We start from the raw sequence: 20504 nt of genomic DNA, 5'->3' as shown, positions 1-20504 counted from the left end.
AGGTGACAGAAAGGGGGCAGGCATCCTGGAAAAAAGACTTTGGCAATTCCCCCTGCCATTGAACCCAATGTGTTTTGACCATTCGTGATTTGGCTTCACACGCGATCCCTGGAACATAACCCCAATGTAAGTTGAGAGTCAGCTCTAATGGAAAACACCATGGATGAATGCTACTGATATATCTATGGCAGAGCTGGAGATAAAACACACATATACAGACAAGTGCCTTTTCTACGCAGGTACTTAAACTTTATGTCTCAGGAATGCTACTCCTAGACATTATTGACAGGATTTTTTCAAAAGTTTGTAATTTAATAGTGTGCCATTTTAATGAGGGTACTTCTTCACTGACTTTGGGGAGTCAAGGGTTAACAGGTTGTGGTCTCTGAAAGAAAAACAAAGTAATCATAGACCATGAAGGTTCTCAATAGATTCAGAATAGTCTCCAATATTTCCTCTTTGTGGTATTAGGCAGCTGTTCTTCTTGGGAAGATTCCCAGAGGACAACACAAATCAATGCGGGTGATAGAATGTGGAGGAAAACCAGTGTATATCCGGCACAGACAGAATGTGTCCTCAGGTTCCCTCTGAAGCAGCGAACTGTTGAACCTGTTCCCTCCACTCCTTCTCGATCCACTGAGATTATTGCTAATCCTTCCATCAAAGGCAACATAGTGTCAACCCACAACTTTTATCAGATCCCCTTTGTACAAGGAGAGCAAGTAGAAGAAGGGTATTAGCACAGTTGTGTCACATCCTTATTTATCTATGCATCTATTGATATTGCTGGGGAGCTGGGATGAACTAAACCCAGAAGGGTGTTCCCGTTCATATACATTACATATTACATTAAAAAATATTTTTAGACGCCTCAACAAATTCCACAAAATTATTCATTAGTATTTTCTGATCAATCTACAAGATTGATATTTGGGCACAATATGAGATGACATGTGTCTGATTTTAACATTTGACAGGCAACTGCTTTTTGTGCATAAGGTACAGATGTACTGTATACATGATGGCCTGGTTTGCACTAATACTAAGCCAAACCATGGCTTAGTGCAAACGAGGAAGTGGGTGAATTGAGAGAATATCATGATTCCTTTGCTCCTCCCTAAGCTGTTTTTCTTTTGCCATGGGCTTACAGTTTGTGGTTTGTATGGGACAGCTAATCGCAAGCCCATGTTTGGGCAATATGTTAAGTCAAACCATGGCTTAGTGCAGCACAGCAGCAAAACCACCAGGAAGCAGCAAAGTGGCTGTGATCTCTTCTCCAGGAGCCCACACATTTGCTCATCTACTCCAAGCCATAGTTTGGCTTAGCATTTGTGAGGAGGAGTGCTGTGTGTAAGTTGATAGTAACTGATTGCAACTGTAAATTACATGGGAAAGGGACAGGAGGAATCGGCCTTGATGTTTCAGAGTGATTTTGTATTTCTCTGTCATAATAACTTGCAATGTAGGACTTGGCTGTTTCCTGGAAGAAATAATAACTGCCTCCAGTTGACCAGGCACATACTCATTGCTGCCATAATTATACCCAAATTATCAGTGGGGCAGTCCAGCAGAGCTACATGCTCGCTGCCATAACATTTCCCCTTTACACAAGGGTGTCCTATGTTCTCATTCCATGTAGCCTTAAAGTGCTTCTGAACAGAGACAAGAATGCAGTGTTTGAAGGCTCAATATAGCATGATCTTTGAGGATAAAAATATGGATGTAAGTCAGCCACGGAGTCTTTATAGCTTGGTGTTTAAAAGTATGTTGCCATAGAGGGCTCACGTCTGACTCTAAACTCTACCACCAGGAAAAGCATTTGAGAAAACTGTGATGAGATGACAGGTGGGGCACTGGCAATGGAAGCAGCAACAGAATCAGTGTGGTGGCAGGGAAGAGCAGCACAGAAAGTGAAGTAAATATATTCACGACTTAGTTCCAACATTGTGATAAATTCTAACAGTCATGTACATTTGAGTCCATGGGTGTGGTAGCATCACAGTATCCAGAGGAGCCAACCTTTAGAGGCCAAGGAGGCTTCCCCCCGATAAAATGTTTGAGGGGGCTGCCATTCAAATGGTGTTGCCATTCAAATGGTGTGCATGCACTGTATGATGTGATTGATTATGCAGGGTGGGGCTTACTTGCCCCCCCATATTTTATTCAAGTTCGCACCCCTGACAGTATCAAAAAGATTTTCATTTAATGGACTTTTAAAAAATCCCTGTGGTCTGTCATTTAATGTCTAGCAATCACTTGTTACAGTTTTTATATTGGAAAGGGAAGAAAACCCATGCAGGACCTCCTCCCCACCTTTTACCAGAAAGCTAAGATGGCCTTTCCATGATGAAGAGCTCCATTAATATTAGTGCTACAAGGGTGGGGGGTTGGCTTAATTGGAGATCAATGACCTCATCTAAGAACCAAATTCTAAGCAGCTCGAGAAGAAAGCAACTTTCTGCCAATCTGCTAAGACATAAATTAAGGAAATTACATTAGAACATAATTATGCTAATCAGTAATTATGCCATGAAAATGGTATTTATGGATTTGCACTTAATTTGACTTTAACCCTAAAGCCCAAATAAAATGCTTGCACAATGTGAGCAGAGTCTGAAAATGCAGTGTTAACGCTTTTGTAGACTGCTATTATGGACTTCATTTCATTAACATGCCATTCTCATTAAATTCAAGGTCTGTTAAAAGACAGTCCTTTTCTCAGCTCTTTACAAACAAACTTCTGGGGCAATTCTTAGACAAAATTTGGATGTACGCTGGGAACCTGTATTTAAGATTTGGGAGAGGACCATGGCTCTGTTATCCAAAATCTGCGAAATGAGTTCTGTTTTATTATGATAGCAGCTGGACTTTTGCATCTCAGATAGAACTATAGTGGTTACCACATTGAAATATTTTGAACAGAATGTGGTAAAATTAAAGCCACAAGCAGAAATGCAAGTCCACAAATGGGCAAAATCCAGGTGATAAAGTGTAGGACTGCCAGAGTTTCAGGGGAAAAATTTCCATGGAAAAACAAGCCACAGGAAAAAATTCCACCCACATCACTGGAGGCTTTCCAATCAACACAAATTTTAAAACTTTGCATAGGAGGAAGAAAGCTTTCTAGTGGCATCTGTATTTATGAGATTGTATGTGTTTGAGTATGTTTAGCTAGACATTCCCATACTTACATGTATATAGTCTATTTTGTTCAGTGACAGATTTATAAGCATGCACATTGTGCACAGAATTAGGGTCCCTTGAAGCTGAGGGCTCTCCAAGTTATTAGTATACATTACTAACTGAAAGAATACCTTTGAAACATGACTACAAACAATGAGTTGCCATTGTTGAATTCTACTACTTTAGTTTGTTGCATTGTTTCACTCCTCATTTCTCCCACTCCTTGATTAAAGTCAGGGGAGGCTAATCCATGGGTCTCTGTGTGTGTGAACCCAGTGACCATGAAGGCTGCCTTTGGTGTGTCTGAACAGGGGCATCAGACTTTGAGGTTTTGTTTTTTCAAAAAATTAGTCTCTAGCCCTTCTAGAAATAAAGTAATGAAGCACAATGTTCAGGTACCCTTCTAAGCATTTTTAAAAATTAAAATAAATTAAGCCAGACTGGCTTTTCCCACCTGTCAGTGTTTTTAGTCAATGAGTGAAGTCAGAGCTGTGAGTGAAAAGTGAGTTGTTTCAACACCAGGCAATGTATCCCTGGGGTCCAAGGAAGGCAAGGCCAGATTTATAACGGTGGGATTTAAATAATTACAGCAAGGGCCATGCCAGAAGTGGCCATGCCATTCTAAACTTTCATTTCAAAAAACCCCTAAGCCTATTGCCCTTCTAGAAAGGAAGTTATGAAGCATAACGTTCAGGCAACCTTCCAAGCTGGGGGCTGCCAACCCAACACAAGCAGAGTATAATCCTTTTTCTGGCACTTGCTGGAGGTGGAAGGGCCCACCCATTTCCAACTCCAGTTGGCTATGATGTTAACTCCTGTCCTCCTTTGTTGCAGGACAAAGATAGGGAGAAGAGAAGAAGCAGGATAGTTGCCACCCCCTTGGTTCTTGGAGAATGTTGGGGCTGGCGGAAGTGCCCAGGCTGTTCCACTTTCTCAGCTTTGGCTGCACATGGCAGGACTTTTTAAGAAGGGGGGAGCTAAGAAGTGCTCTGCTCATTTGTCATCTCTTTGCTTTGCTGCCCATGAAAGGTGTGATTGAGGGGGGGGGGTGCAAAGACATCACCACCACCACCACCACCACATTTACCCTGATGGTTCCCAGGGTTGTTTTTTTTGGGGGGGGGTCCCATTGCTGAGCGACCAGTATCACCACCACCACCATTTTTTCCCTTGATTTTTCCCAAGTTGCTGGGGGTTTTTTTGGTGGGGGGGAGCCCAGCCCAGAGGCATCATCAGCATAATCATTTTCACCTTTTCCTCGATTGAGGAAGTACAAAGGCATTATCATCATCTTTATTATTCTCATAATTATGATCATCATCACATTTTCCATCATTGTATTTTTGGAGGGGGAACCCATTTCAGAAGCATCATTATTATCATCATCATCTTTTCTTCCTGTCTGGCCCACAGTAGGAATTGTTCCCAAGTTGTTTCAAAATGGGGGAGCACAGTGCGAGGGCAGAAATGTTATTGTTATCAACTCTTCATACAACCATAATTTTTGCATAGTCACGTTTATTTAGGCGAAGGAATAGGGCCCCTCAAAAGGGCTGTGCACAGGGCCTTGCAGACCATAAAATCTGTCACTATGTTGGAGTGTGGCTGTGCAGTATGACATTATTGTCTGGAATTACCATTAACTAGATTTTAATGGAGACTGTCAAAGCCTTATATGATTGAATATGAAACAGGAGAAGAAGCAAATGCTGCTTTAAATTCTTGACTGTCAATTTTTCTGCCTACCATTACCGCTAAACATTCTTCTCTGATTATAATTGCTGTAAAATTGCATGTTTTTGCCTGTCCCTTTGGACAAGTGGGTTGAAATTAGTAGTTGTGTGGAGCTGCAGTTGACTCATTAAAATACAAAATACTGGGGGGGGGGGGGGTTGGAGCTGTTTTATATGACAGAAATTGCTGAGTTCATTCTTAGACTGACTGTGTAAATCCAATGGTGAATGCATTCTTTTCAAATTATACACTACATAATCAATTTAACATGTGATACTTGCTGGAACATAACCTCACAAAGGGCAATAATAGTAATAATAATAATAATAGCCATTCTATGGTGGGTTGAATGTTTCTGGGAACAAAATCATGGGAGACTTTCATAAGAGGCTAGCATGTAGCACATAGTTTCTGGTTTTTGACTACCGATACTTATTCTATTATCCTGATACTTAGATTTGTCTCTGTTAAATCTAATACATTTCACCACTAGAATTAAAAACAAAACAACACTGTGCTGTGGGGTGACAAATCAGCAAGCCCCATGACTGCTTTCAAATAGTGCAATATAAAATAAGATATTTTGAGCGTGGATTATCTCCATTTGCTTATGTTGTCAAAGCATAGTTCTTGCGGTAGTTACGCAGGGTTTCATTAAACTAGCATTGTGTAGGCTCCATTATTAAGGGTGTATTTACTGACATTGCAAATCTTAAAACTGATAATGTCTTTTGGGATGTACCGGTATGTGCATTGCATGATGTTAGACACCAGAGGGCCTGTTTCATAAAAGCATGGGTGGTACATTATCCCTCAGTCTCAATGACTAGCAGTGAATGTGTGAACTGTGTCTACAGAAAACAGGATATGAACAAATGAAGGTTATTTTTACTGGTCTGGGCGGTTTGGGAGTATCTGGCCTGGCTGTCATATGAATGAAAAGTGGATTAAAAGCTGAGCTTTATTACTTGTTTTCGTTTCCCCACATTAAATATTTTCCATCTTTAAATAAATGTTTTGTGAACACACATACATATCTCAGGTGTCAAAGACCAGGATAAGGAGATTATTCTTCTGCCTATGATGAAAGCTATACCATGAATAAGGCTGGACGATATATCATTCAAAACCAGTTTGAAGTCCATATCATGATATTGGTTTCATAATTTTTGACCTGGCAATATATCACAAATGATGATGTGTGTGTACTAGGCAAAAATTAGAATGTGGGGAAAACTGTGAAGCCAGCCAATGCTTCTCTCAACTCCTGCAGGCACTGTTAACTCTGCCAGCTCAGCTCTCCCCAGCCTCATGCAAACCTTCTTCTGGTCTGTCTATCTACCCATCTAAAATGAAATTAGGTTTTCATTCACTGTTGGGAAAGGGGCATATGCGTGACTAAACTGACATATGAACAGTTGTATCAAAAGTTATTGTAAATTAAATATTTTCTTATTTGCATATGTTTTAAAAGTTAATTCAAATGAAAAAAGTAATTCAGATCCAGAGGAAAAGGCATTGTTAGTCTGAAGTAAGAATAAGATTAGACTGCAGAGATGAAAAAAAATGCTATTACAATTAGAATAAGATCTTTTCATTTAATGGCTGCAGTAAAAATCCATTTTCTCCAATCATTTTTATTTTATAATTTAAGAAAGTGGATGATGATCCTCAGGATCAATTGCTCATTTGTTCCTCAAGAGATCTCTCCAGAAGGCACAATGTCCCTTATTTCAAGAAAAGATAGTTGTGGTTTTTTTTTTAAATAACTTCACACTCCTTAGTTTTCTGTATTATAATTTATACGCAGGTCACTGACTTATACTCTATGGGAAATGATGCTTGCAGTAATTTAATTATTCAAAACTAAAGCTTTCTCTTAGGGCTAGATAAAATACTTCAGCAATTTATATTGCTATGAGTTTGGCGGGATAGCTTTGTGCTTGGGGCCCTTCTAATTCCTGGATCCAGCACAAATTTCCTCCACTGCAGGCTCAGGTTACATGAAAATAAACCATATACCAGGCACCCCCAAACTCGGCCCTCCAGATGTTTTGGGACTACAATTCCCATCATCCCTGACCACTGGTCCCGTTAGCTAGGGATGGTGGGAGTTGTAGTCCCAAAACATCTGGAGGGCCGAGTTTGGGGATGCCTGCAATATACCATAAAGACACCACATTCTCCACTGTCCCTCATTCCAAAGGAAATACAAACCCTGGGAAAGCACCTGGAATGCCTGAAATCTTGCACCACTCAGAGATTGGGGTGGCGTGCAATAATATGTTGCGAAAAGTGGATCCTTAGCATTTTCTGCAGTTCTCTCATACCCAACTTTGATCATTTGGCTGTTTGAAGTTTCAAGTGTATCTCTAATTCTATGAGACCCCACCCACCCTCATCCAGAGCATGTATGTTATTATGTAAATGATTCATGGCCCTAGGACAACTAGAAATGTGTCCTGTCCAACAGAGATACTAGGGCAATTCCCTCTAAATATAAATAAGCTGTACTGTATTGTTATTTCCCCCCTTTCCTGTTAGCTATCTCAGTCTAGCCCTGATTCCTGTGTATTAATGTCTACATATCAAAGACACAAGAATGATAATTCCAGTTTACATCTGGCCCATCGGGAAGGCAGCTAAGATTTGATTAAAACTGAAAGGGGAAAGTGTATTTAATTTCTTGAATATCCTTGGATCTTGAGTTCCCTTCTGCTAATGAGGTTCTGCTCACAGGACACTCCTGTGGCCAAAAGGGAAAGGCAGCTTTTGCCAATTTGCCTTTTTCACCTGCATCTTTTTGCACCCCTGAAATTCTGCTACAGAAAGTTGGGGAACAGCATGGAGGGACCTGCAGGGGAAGGAGGGGGATTGACTAATTTTGCCTTTCTCCGCCACTTCTGCCAATGGAATCATCAAATGCCTCTCATGAACAAAAGGAGCCCTTCACTGCGAGTGCTACAGGAAATGCCTGTGTAATACATAAAATGCAGACTTCGTACAAATGTATATATACATATTTAAACACTGTGTATATGCATTTAGGAACCCTGGCATAATGATATTTTCTAGACTTATGTATATGGGTGTTTAAAGAAACATGTGCATATTTATGTGTGTGATAGCCATACTTTATATTTTCTGCAAGAAACACCAGTAACACCAGTTATTCCGCACAACAACCATAATGTGTGGAGTCGCCCTTTGATGCTGACACACTGCAAAGGAAGCTTGTCTATGTTACCACTGGTGATATATCTGGTCACTGCTTAAATGAAAGCTTGTTGTTTCTTTGGATAAATGAAGCGGTTACACCTGGTTATAATAACTGAGTGGTTAAACATCTAATATTCTCAAGCCCTAAATATAATTTTTGATCTAGATTTGAGAGGTAGGGGAGAGTCAGCACACTTAAGTGAACAGACCAAAGGATAGGTGTTGTTTTTAGTGGAAATTCAGTTCGGTGGAAATTCTGGTTCAAGACTCATGAACCTATGAAGCTTTCATTAAGTTAGTTGCAATGCTTGCTTTCATTAAGTTAGTTGTTTTGCTTGTTATGCACACTGCAAGCCTGGGCATGTGCATACACTTCCAAAAAAGAAGTCTTGCTCACAAGGGTGGGGCACTTCAAATTCAATGAACCAGTACAAGTGACCACACCTGTTACTATGCCTGCATTTAGATTAAATTACTGGTATATAATTTGTGATGGCTAAGAGGAACAAGCATTCTATCAGTACCTCCATGCAAAAGAAGACTGAAGGGGATAATGTTAAACTGAAATATTTGTACTCCATGAACTCTTACACCAGCAACTGATCCTAAGCATTCCCTTTAAAATAACAGCTTAAACAGAGCAGACCAATAGCAGCAACAGCTCCTAATGTTAACTGCATTCTATTACTGCCAGAGACATTGCCTCCTGACAACTTTCTCTGTGTTGATACTGGCATAAACCTTCCATAAACCTAAACGGCCTGAAAGATGATACATGCAGCTTCCTATCACAACTGGACATTTGCAGCCTGAATGGGGACCTTGTAAACAGCCTAATTGGACTATTTAATATTCGATTAAGGAAGAACCATAGTTGAGTGTTTGCCCTGCAAGTCCCAGGTTCAATCTTCATCTTATCCAGGTAAAACTGGGAATATTCCGTCTGAAACCCTGGAGAGCCACTGCTAGTCAGTTTAGAGTATAGACAATACAGAACTAGATGGATCAATATTCTGATTTAACAGAAGGAACAAGTCCCTATGTTCCTGTTGGTTGATAGGGGAATATTTAAACTGTAAGTATTCAAAGTTGTTCAGGATTGTTAGAATAGTTCCCAAACTATGTTTTGGAAAACTAGAAATGCCTTTTTTGTCATGCAGGTAAGTGCACTAATTTGTGCCAGCCTCTCTTAAGAATATGCCATAAAGTGTTGAGGCTTTGACTTGGAATGCTATGGGTCTTAGTGTTCTAGTTTTTAGGTAAAATGAACAGCATGAGACCTCACTGAGATGTATGATCTCAATTTACCCTACTTTACGCACAGTAGTGACAATTGTATCAAGAGCTAAAAAGCCAGCCTCTTTTTCTACTCAAGTACCAGTTTTATAATAGAACTATTTAATGCCCCTGTCAATTCAAGTCCACTAGTACCATGCTCTTTTTAAGCTAATGATAAACCCAAGCATTATAAAGACAGCCAGGGAGAACTAAACAAAGGCTCATACAGTCTCATCAGATCTGAGCAAAGCTGAGTTACGTAGCTTCAGCTAAAGCTCTAATGACAGAAGCCATATCAACAGACATGAAGCCAACTGCAACCAGTTTAACGTTATAATAGCTTCCCTCATGCAAATGTAAGAGCTGTGATTTGTGAGGAAGCTGAGAGTTTTCTGTGGTGGTTGCTTATCCTCACAGGCTGGATGCTGAAAGAGAGACAAAGAGGCAGGACAGCTGCTCAGGCAGATCTTCTGGCCATAACAATAAGAGGAGGACTACAGAAAGCAGTCCTGTGTGGTTTGACAGGACCTCATTGACGCCTAAGGCGACTTGATTCTGTTGGGCTTGTGCAGTACTCCCTCCAAGTCATCAGCAGTGCAGAGCTGCCAGCAGAGATCAGACCAACAGTTCCCTTTAGAAGCTTCTGTATGGGTGCAGTCAGTCAAACACCAAGGCTCTTCCAGTCTGGTTCTGAGGTCTCTTATGCAGACCTATGGTTTCTCTGGTGAAACTAGTGGCTTACATAGTTTGGTTAGCTGGAGGTGTATCTAAGATACGCTGAACTGATTACTTCTGTGGTTTTGAACATCATAGGTAAGAGGCAAAGTGATTCTGACGTGGCTGCTAAATGTGGCTAAAACATTCCACCCCAGAGAAGGTGATACACCAGAAATACAAAATGTTAGTGCACCCACTCTCTTGTCTCTTGTTGTTCTGTGCAGGAATACAAGATCAGATGTGGTATTCTTTTTCCTACTCGGCCACACTTAGCACTGATAGGATAAAAAAATGTTGTTAAGCCAGCTTTGAAGCCAGTTTTGATGGCAAGTACAAAACGTTTACCAAATCAAACACACATCCTCCTTTATTATCATACCTATTATCACCTACATTGGCATGAATGGGGTCTCATGAGCTACATTTGTGGAAGGAATGGTTGCACCAGGTAGTTAAAAGTAAGACTGTAGCCCTCTTCTAGTGTTCAAACTCACACATTTCCCATAATGTGAGAAGGGAACAGTAGGAGTCATGTTCCCTACATGCACTGGAGTTGGGAAAGGTCTGGAACAGGGAGCCATGCTGACTGTTCTAAATCATGTGGGTACCCTACATACATAGAGCAAGATTTTTGTTTCAGACTTCCACCCACAATACATGTAAAGCGATGGAGACGTAATGGAGAGGGTGGGGCCAATGAGTGCGTCTCCACTCCTGCCTCTTCATGTAATGGAGAATGTGTGAATCTGAGCATCTGAAAATGATTCTGAAATGCATTTTACTCAACATCATTTAATTGCATTACCAAATGCAGGTGGAAAGTAGCATAACTCATATGGAAGGTGGGGAGACAGAGAGGGGAGATGTGCACAATACCAGATTAAAATGCAGACAGGCCATTCTTTTTCTCTAATCAGATCACTGGTCTAGGGGAAAATGCATCAAAGTGCAGCATTTCATAAAAACACACACAACAGGATAGATACCACAGGGAAGGAAGCACAAATGGTCACGAAAACAGAGTGAGCATGCTAACAGCTAGCCAAGGTTTTCTTTGCAGTAGGAGTAGTAGTTGAGGCCAGATTTGCAGGGCAGGGCTTGTTGGCCAAATCAATAGGGGGAGTTGGGGTGTAGGGAACTACTCAAGAAAAACTGAGCTCCCAAGCAGTGCTGGCTGCCGCTAGACTAGAGTGAACATTTTAAACACTTTAAGAATCTTGCTGCACCATTCAGACACCAGTTCATGCCTTCCTCCTCGCCTCCCCCCAGCCTCATAGTGCCACCTGAAGCAGCCACACAGCTGGCTGTGCTCCCAATATCTTAACTCTCCTTCTTAATTCAATCATGCAGAATATTAGTGAATAATTACATGAAAATGTTACTCGATTGGATTTTTTTAAATAGAAAGGTAAAGGGACTCCTGACCATGAGGTCCAGTTGCAGATGACTCTGTACTGTACCTCAATTCTCTTATGGGGGGGAATGGTATCTACTTTCTTTTAAGTAGACAAATAATCATGTCATATGTGTAATCATTTCTACAAAACCAGTTACTTCCTGATTTTTAAAAGTCAAATTATTTTCTGTCTGGATTAATAATGAACATGTTTTTCATATTCCTCATCATCACTCTTGTTTTATCCTGAGAGCAATTTATCACTATGCACTGAACTCAAGGGAAAACAAAAAAAAAAAGTAAAAAGTAAAATGAAACCTTTTGTTTTGATGTAATAGCTGGGAAAACTGTTAAATGAGAAACAAAACAGATTTTTAAAAGTGAAAGGATATGCTTCAAATCTTTTACAACTGCTGGACGGTTGCCACCACAATGGAGCTGCAAAATGAGGACTTTAAAAGGTAACTTATGAAAGCAAGTTCCCCCAGAGATTTTCAAAGAGGGACATAATATGCTGCATTTCCTCTTCATATTAAATTTCATATTAAACACATGTAAATTGCAATATGTGTGGTATGAATTTGGGAAAACACTCATAGATAAGGGGATGTTTGTTCCCTTATCTTGATTTACTTATTAGTTTGTTCCTAAATCTTAATCCTATTTCAAAGACTAAATCTGGGTTACAAACTTTACCTTGAGACTCTCCAGATGATGTTGGACTCCAGCTCTCATCTGCCCCAGCCACCATGGGCAATGATCAGGTGGAGTTACAGCCCAACAACATCTACAATGTCCATCGGTTAGCCACTTCTGATCTAAATCCTGAATATTTACCCAAGCAGTAGCTGTGACTGACATTTAACAATTTGTCCAAGGCCACACAAACAAAGCCAAATATGTGCATCCATTAGATTTCGGTTATGTTTTCTGCTGGAGTAGGTGCTATTTATTCAAAGTACGGTGCAATAAACATCTTCCGTAAGAACAACAACAATAAAGTTTGCCCCTAATGAATTCCCACAGTTTAGTACCAGTTTACAAATTGGAAATACATAGTTAGAGTTGCATGAGTGGACAGCTTACATAATCATGCACCCTCCAAGCAGTTACTGTGGGTCAGGGTCAGAATGTTGTGGGGTTGGGTGCAGTGGATACCAGCAAAACCAGGTGAAGTCCCTCAGGACTGCTTCTCAGTGCCTTGGGGGCTGAACTGAGTAGCAAAACCCAGCTGCACAAATGGACTTCTTCATTGTTCTATGTGGTAACCATTGCCACAAAGAGAGCTGTGCATCTACAGGAGCTCACCATGTGGACCGGGTGGTATGATATTACTGTATATCTTTCCTTTGGGGTGTAGTGGTTAAGAGCGGTAGTCATGTAATCTGGGGAACCTGGTTCGTGTCTCCGCTCCTCCACATGCAGCTGCTGGGTGACCTTGGGCCAGTCACACTTCTTTGAAGTCTCTCAGCCCCACTCACCTCACAGAGTGTTTGTTGTGGGGGAGGAAGGGAAAGGAGATTGTTAGCCGCTTTGAGACTCCTGAAGGGGAGTGAAAGGCGGGATATCAAATCCAAACTCTTCTTCTCTTCTTCTTCTTCTGTTTGCAGAAAAACGACTTGAATAAGAACATAAGAGGCTCTCACTGGGGCAGGCCAGTGGCCCATCTAGACCATCATCCTGTTCTTATAGCAGCCAAACAGATGCCTATGGGAAGCTTGAAAGCAGTACCTGAGGGCAACAGCACTCTCCCCACCCCATTCTTTCATTGCAGCATGCAGCTTACTTTCTTCAGTAAACACATCCTGCATGGTAGAGGGGAGGAGAGCAGTGGCAGATCAGGCCCTGATTGGTGGCCACTAGTGTATTTTTTAGGGAACACATCTGTTTTTACACCGTTTTATATTTTCTGGTTGTGTGTGTTTCAACCCTCTCCTTCCTTTATGGACTGAGCACATATCTCTGTGCATGTCTCCGACAGTGTAGCTCTGGTCCCAGCACAATGTGAGCATAGGATTGCTCTATCTGTGATTCTGATTGGGGTAATCATACTGTGCTGCAAGGAATGCTCAAAGCACCATAAAGTTGAAGGATTATGCTTAGAATGAAAATTATGGGGATTCTGGCCCTGGTACTGCAGACAAATAGAAAGGACAAAAGCTCAGTATATTCCTCACACTTGACTAGTTGCACTGGGAGCTGTTTTTGTCTCGCAATTTATGTTACTGTCAGTTCTTGTCATGATTAATTTCTCTTGCAGCTATTCCACATAAGACAAGTGAAGCTTAGCTATTTTAATTCCAGAAGACCAGTCAGATTTTGACTGGCTCATGCAGCTTGCACACTGACTTGCTTCTTCCAGTTTTCTACTGCCTGAAGAAGCCAAGCAGTGCTGAGGAAGGTGAGCAGGCTCTATCTACACTATTTAGCTTGTTTCTTTACTAGCATAAAATATTCCTTTTGCAGTGGGAAAGTGATGAACCGTGTACCGGTGGCCCATTCTCTTGAGAATATTTTCCAAAGGACTTTGTACAGTGGCTGAAGAAGTGTCCCAGATGTGTGATTAGTCCATCAAATATCAAGCACTGTTCGTATCACCTCAAAATGCACCTGTCAATTTAAATATTATGCCCTTTCAGTTTGGAGTGGACTCACATCCAGCTATTCGTCAAGTTTTAGAGTAGCAAATGGTTTTTAGGATGTAGCATATAGAGTAAAAAGCCCGCCCAAAAGAGATACGAAAGCTCTGTGATTTGGAAGTCTTGGTGTGGTTATGTGTATACATTTGTGCATGTAGAAGCCCTAAAGTCAGTTGCTGAACACATATGGATCATACTGTTGACTTAAAAGGAAGAGCTTTAGACTTTCACACCAGTACCAAGAGCTGCATTGCCAGACCCTTTGAACCGTAACACAATGGTGCTATTAGAAACGCCCCCCCAACTATCGTATTTCACTTGTCAGTGAAATATCAAGCTGCAAACCTGCATTTGACTTTTGCGGGTGTTTTTTGTTTTTGTTTTGTTTGCTAATGGGCACTTCTACAGAGTGTTCCTTATAAGCCTTCCATCCTCTTCTGAATGTGCTTTAGTGAGATAAGTCCTAATGAATACAATGTTTCACCTGCCTAGTATATTGAGAAAGTGCAGATGACTGAACTGGGACTGAAATGACAGAGGTTTAAATGCCACGTCCAAAAAGAAGCTTGGATTTAAAGGCCAGGTATGCAAACCAGTTCTTTAATATGTGGATGTTCTCTTGATGCTGAAAGAATTGAGTGGCATTGATAAATCACCCTATTCAAGTGTTTGATAGCAGAATTCAAATATTTATGGAAATGTCCAATTAAGGCCTGAAAGAAGCAACAAACAGTGCCTCACCAATGAGTATAAGTTGGAAAACAGTGACGACAGAAATTGGGAAATAAGAGATCCCTATAATTTGAACATAAATGGAAAACGCAAAGAGCTGAGAAGCAACCAGATTACACAAAATAATATTCCTAGCTACACAGCCACAGGTGTATGCTAATAGTGACTACACCAGTTTTTGCCAAACTGGTGTCATGGACTGAAAATCCCATCAGTCCCATTTTCAGCTGCTCATGCTGGTTGGGACTGATGGGAGTTGTACTACAAAACATCCAAGTTGGCAATGGCTGGGCTATTTAGTCCATCATTCTTATACCAAATTAGACCATTGCTTCATCTAGTTTAGTACTGACTACACTAGAAGGAGCCAATGTGATGCTGTCCACATGTTGCTGGACTGCAGGTCCCATCATACCTAACCATTGGCCATGTTGGCTGGGGTTGATAGAAGCTGGAGCCCTGTAGATCACTTCTGGTCTATACTGACTGACTGTGACTCTCCAGAGTTTCAGATTAGGAGCTTTCCCAACATTATCTATTGATGCCAGGGATTGAATCTAGGACCCTATATATGCATTACACGCTACCCATCCCCCAAGCTGAATTTTTCCTGAAGGGGTAGATCTGCTGTCACTTTTAAACGTCAAATGATGCTAGTAAACATGGCACATCAAGGCTGCAGTTGTATGCACCCAGGGGGCAGGCCCCACTGAAAACAATCAGACTTATTTAAAAGAAAACATGTATAGGATTAGGCTGCAATGCTACTTGTTACTTAATGTAATGTGTCTTTTTTTGTGGCACCACTTCCTATTTTCTTCAGAAATATTCAGTCAATGTCTTGTTTTCTTTACAAGCCTTTTGCTATTTATTCCAGAAAAAAATGTATCCCAACACACAAAAACAAAAAAATGCTCGAAAGAAGAAATGGTGGACAGAATGCCAGCTGACAATTATGCTATTTGGAATAAATCTATAGACAGCAGCAGCTCCATCATCCACTAGTCTTGCATATCTCCAATTTGAGAAAACTCATCTCACATAACTGCAGCAGCTGTTACTGTTTGGATTGAGAATAGTAATAAGCCATATGGTATGCAAGAAATCCCCATACATATTCTCACATGGACAAATATTATTATTGCACAGGATAAACACATCACTATATTGAATTTTCTCTGGGGAAGCATACAGCCTTCAACCTAATTTTAAAAATATTGCCTGCTTCCCAGTGAGCCAATTGTCTAAAAGGAATGCATTTAGTTACCCCAAATAAGTTACTTAAGGCCTGAATTTCAGGGACACTTTTAACATTGTAATTAGATTTAAGCATTATTGTTGTAAAAAAACCAAGCATAAAGTAATCCCAAGCAGCCTTTAGGGAGAGATATTGGCAAAGGGGAACAGACTTTCAAGTGTCTTTTAAGAAGATGTAGGTGCAGAAAATTTGTCAGTCCAGGACCTGTGTCAGATATAGGAGCTGGTGAATCAGGAGGAACAATGACCTTGATATGGCTGCAAGACTGGTGTGCATGTGAAGGAGGTTGCAGTGGAACTCCTCAGGACAATGGCCGAAGTGTGTGTATCACAATTACAGCGGAGCTAAGGCAGGATATTAATACCAGCATATGGGCATTTAATGACTTGATCCCTTCCTATGGAAAGCTGCACATACATATATGTTCTTAGAAAACAATATACTATGTCTCCTAAGTGTTCATGTCAGTCAAATAACATTGGTTGGGAATTCAGTTGTAACTGAGTGCAGAAGAATAAGCTTCTCAAACGGCATAGAAGGGACTCCTGTCCTACTGCAAGATTGAAAGTGTCATCTATTGACAATAAAGGCACAGAGTTTTTCATTTTTCTCTCTCCAGAGATTTCCCTTAGGGCCTGGTCTGTGTGCATATATCATTTGTTTTCAAGTTTACTGCTGCACTACCTGATATTTGAGGCAGAATTTGGCAACTTAAGAATGTGGTGACTGTGCCTAGGGAAAACTCGGAACCAAAGGATGGAAGGGTATGTCCAGTAGGAGTTTCCAATTACTTGAATCAAACATTGGACTCAGACTTTAAAAAACAAACAAACAAACAAACACTTCTAATACTGACCACATGCAATCTTGACAGCGTCAATCTTAGAGTGAACAATAGCATTATTGTTCCACATTTGCTCCATTTCTTGCTTCAAAACCGTCTTCCTAAATGCCAAGAGACCTCTGGGTGGAAAATTAATTCTGCAAAGAACACTTAACGGCTATATAATGATTGCCTGTAATTTACCACTGAAGCTAATTAAAGGGGAAGAGGGCTGAGCTCTTTGAACTGCTCATACAACTGCAAGTCTGGCACTGTTAGCTGAAAGCCTACCTGCAGATCTTAACTGCATGCTTTCCTGATCTGCATTAGAGTACTACTACTGTGGGGAGATGTGGTATAAAAGCATGATATCTTTCCCTCTATAAACTAGCAAACAGAGATCCTGCAACAAATGTGGGATAAGAAGTAACAATTTTTTTTAAAAAAAGCACAACATGAATATTTCAGTACAGCCAGAAGCTTAGGATATAGTGACATAGTGGGGCACTACAAAAACCTGTAGGAATGGAGAGAACCAGTGGGAAACAATTACAGTATCTCTGAATATAAAACTATATAGGAAGGGCAGCGAAGGACATGCTGGAGGTGGTATCACCTTGTTCATCAAAGAGGGCATGGAATTCAGCAAGCTAGGAATCCCAAAAAGTACAGATTCATTGTAGGCGGTGAAACTTGCCTTGATTCTGCTTACTTGAGCACCCTGTTTTCCACTGCTCACTAACCTATTCCCATTCCTCATAGGGGAAAGAATTGACCTAGGGGACCAGGGAGAGGGTAACTGATAGGTGAAGAGTTCTCCCTTGCAGACGGGAAAGGCTCACTGGGACCCTCCTTCCCCCGACTGTTTGAAAAGTCAAATGTGCTGCTAGCATTGCTATGTTGCCAGCATCTTTATTTTCAAACTGTTGAGGCCCAGCTGACTTCTTCCTGTTTCTCAGACGTTTCATCTTTACCTATTGAAAACTATAGGAATTTAAAGTGTTCCACTTTAGTTGGTTTGTGCCCTTCTTTCTTAGGTAAGAAAAAAAGCCATTTATATTAGTGTTCAATAATATATTTAAATTTAAATAATGAGAGACAAAGAATCCCAGTGATCTCACAAATATAGATGTGCATCTGTGCTGATTACCCAATTCATTCTGCTTTTCTGAAGCTCTGTTATCTATAAGTGCACAACAATTCTCTTGGGATGTCTTAATTATTTCACCACCTGAAACAATTACAGACATATTCACCCTTCTGTTCCACGGTCCCTGGGACCTGATGGCCCCAAGGGGCCATCAAAATCATGAGAGTTTTGACCTTGGTGGGTGGGAGAGATCTAATGTTGGATGCCCCCTTCCCTCTGCCATGGAAATTTCTGTAGCCCTTTCTTCCTGACCTCAAAGCTCTGATATCGCTAGGGTTGAAAAGGGGGCATGCCAGAGAAGGACCAGGGGAAGGCACTGGATCCAATATCATCCTAGTAGTTCTCTGACATGCCCCCAAACCAGGAAAAAGCTACACCAGCCCAGAAGCTGCCATACCAGGCCATACCATCACTTTCCTCCCACAGTACTCAGTGGGATTCCCCCCAAAAGATAATCTGAAAAAGATGTAGAATTCAATAACAGTCCTCTGCCTTGCATTTGCATCTGCTTCTGCCTTAGCAACAAGCACGACTACTTGTACAAGTAGAACCACCTATGTTTTTTAGATCCTTGAGCCCTCCATGCCATGTGCCAGAGGCTCCCTAATCCCTAGAACCAGCTTTTCAGGTGGAGGGCTTAGACAGGCATGGGGGGCGGGCCTCAGTGAAAATGGATGGACTAAGTTGCATGGGTGGAAGTGGATACAACTCATTGAGGACACAATCCCAAGGCCTTTTTCTCTCTCCCCTCCTCCTTAATTTCAAACATGGCCCAAACCTGCTATACATGCACAGCAGATTTATTTGTTGACACAGACAGTTATAAACAAACACATAAAATATATGGAAACAAACACCAAGGTATCCTGGGACAGACATTCGCATCTGGTACTTGCTTAGCAAAATAGTTAATCCGGTTTTAATAAGAAAGGATATACCGGGAGGTCCTGCTAATTGCAGGTCATCCACACCATATTACGTGAATAGTTTCCCCTCCCCCACTTCAATCTTTTGAAGGGCAGAAAAATCAAATAGCTACCTGTTACCTTGAGTCTTGCTTTGGTCAGGGCTGTTGTATTATTAGTGTCAGTGACAGACTCCCAATGCTAGAAAAGCAGCTTTTAATTGATTTAAAACACACACAAAACACACACTAATTTTACTGTATTCCACTAAAACAAATTCATCAACTACTTTCTTCAACAGTTTCATTCAGGGAGATATAAACCTAAAGTAAAGCTGTTATTTCAACAGATGCACACACAGAGATATATATTTTAAATTCCAGTAAAGAAATCAGTTTCATTTATTCTATTCTATTCTTAAAAGTGGTTATAATACTGAGTTAAAAGAAAGCTTTATTTTACATTTCAAGACCAATGGGAAATTATAGTTAATCCTCAGTACAAAAACACTGAAAGACTGATAACGACTTTTTCCATTTTGAGATAGCCTGGATCCTTTAAACAGCACAACCACTTTCATCTGAGATTCCTAAACTTGTAAATTTCCAAAGTAAGAAACACACTTTTACTCAGCATCCATTTTACTTACCACTTCCCTCTCAAACACAGACTTGCTTGCAAAAGTATCCATAATGAAAAGCGAATGCCATTTATCTTTTCCTTTTCAGAAAGGAAACGTTTCACTGCCAGAAGAGAATTATGAACAGAATTTACTGAGCACTTCCTGACTCAGAGAGACTCCGTGGCAAATGAGTTTAGAACGATCTGGGTTGTGGCATTTTATTTTGTGATTCAAATGTTAAGTATGTCTCACTTGACTGGATGCTTGCAAAACATGTAATAAGGAAACAAGGAAAGAATAGACATCCCCCCAGCATTATTCGTATTTGAAAATGTTCGGCTCAAGTTACCATGTGTCATTCAGCTTGGCCACTCCTACATATACTGTTTCTCATATGAAAAATCCAACCTCTTAGTGGGTGTTATGAGGAAGGAAACCAAATATCAGACCAGATGTTTGTAATTAGATACTGCATGTTCAATGTGAATGAAAGTACATAACATACAAACTTTTTGTTCACTTTAGGAATATTGCATGGAAAATTAAGGGAGCTGTTATAAGAGGTGTTACTTCTTTTAAACTTTCTGCAAATGCCTGGTGTTTTTGCATGGGAGTAAAACACTCAGCTGAATAGAGTGCCATGCCCTAACTTGCTGGAAACAATTATTTCTACATTTTAGAAGCAGTATCATTCTTGCAATTAGCAACTGCATGAATAGCTTCTAAAAAGCAAATTGTTGATATGGGGTCATCAGTTTGGATGAGGACCTTGTCATGGAGAGCCTTTAACCCTTTGTCCTCTGCATTAGTCCTGATCTAGATTGAGACCCCCGTTACTGCTATTTGCA

General features: G+C 40.7%; 1 protein-coding gene across 3 annotated transcripts in view; it reads right to left on the bottom strand.

The window, feature by feature from the left end:
- The window catches only part of SASH1 (SAM and SH3 domain containing 1), a 554241-nt gene that overhangs the window by 169617 nt on the left and 364120 nt on the right, over positions 1-20504 (bottom strand). The window contains exon 1 of one of the 3 annotated variants that reach the window (XM_080998544.1): positions 19684-19838. The exons of the other annotated variants lie outside the window; for them this stretch is intronic. Within the exon in view, the coding sequence (XP_080854670.1) occupies positions 19684-19725 (42 nt within the window). The 5' untranslated portion in view covers positions 19726-19838. Of the gene's footprint in view, positions 1-19683; positions 19839-20504 lie in introns of those variants that run through there. 3 annotated transcript variants of the gene reach the window in all.

The sequence above is a fragment of the Podarcis pityusensis genome, assembly GCF_964106645.2.
Source record: "Podarcis pityusensis genome assembly, chromosome: 3".
In the NCBI taxonomy this organism is placed as follows: Eukaryota; Metazoa; Chordata; class Lepidosauria; order Squamata; family Lacertidae; genus Podarcis; species Podarcis pityusensis.
This window is presented reverse-complemented; position numbering and strand designations above follow the sequence as displayed.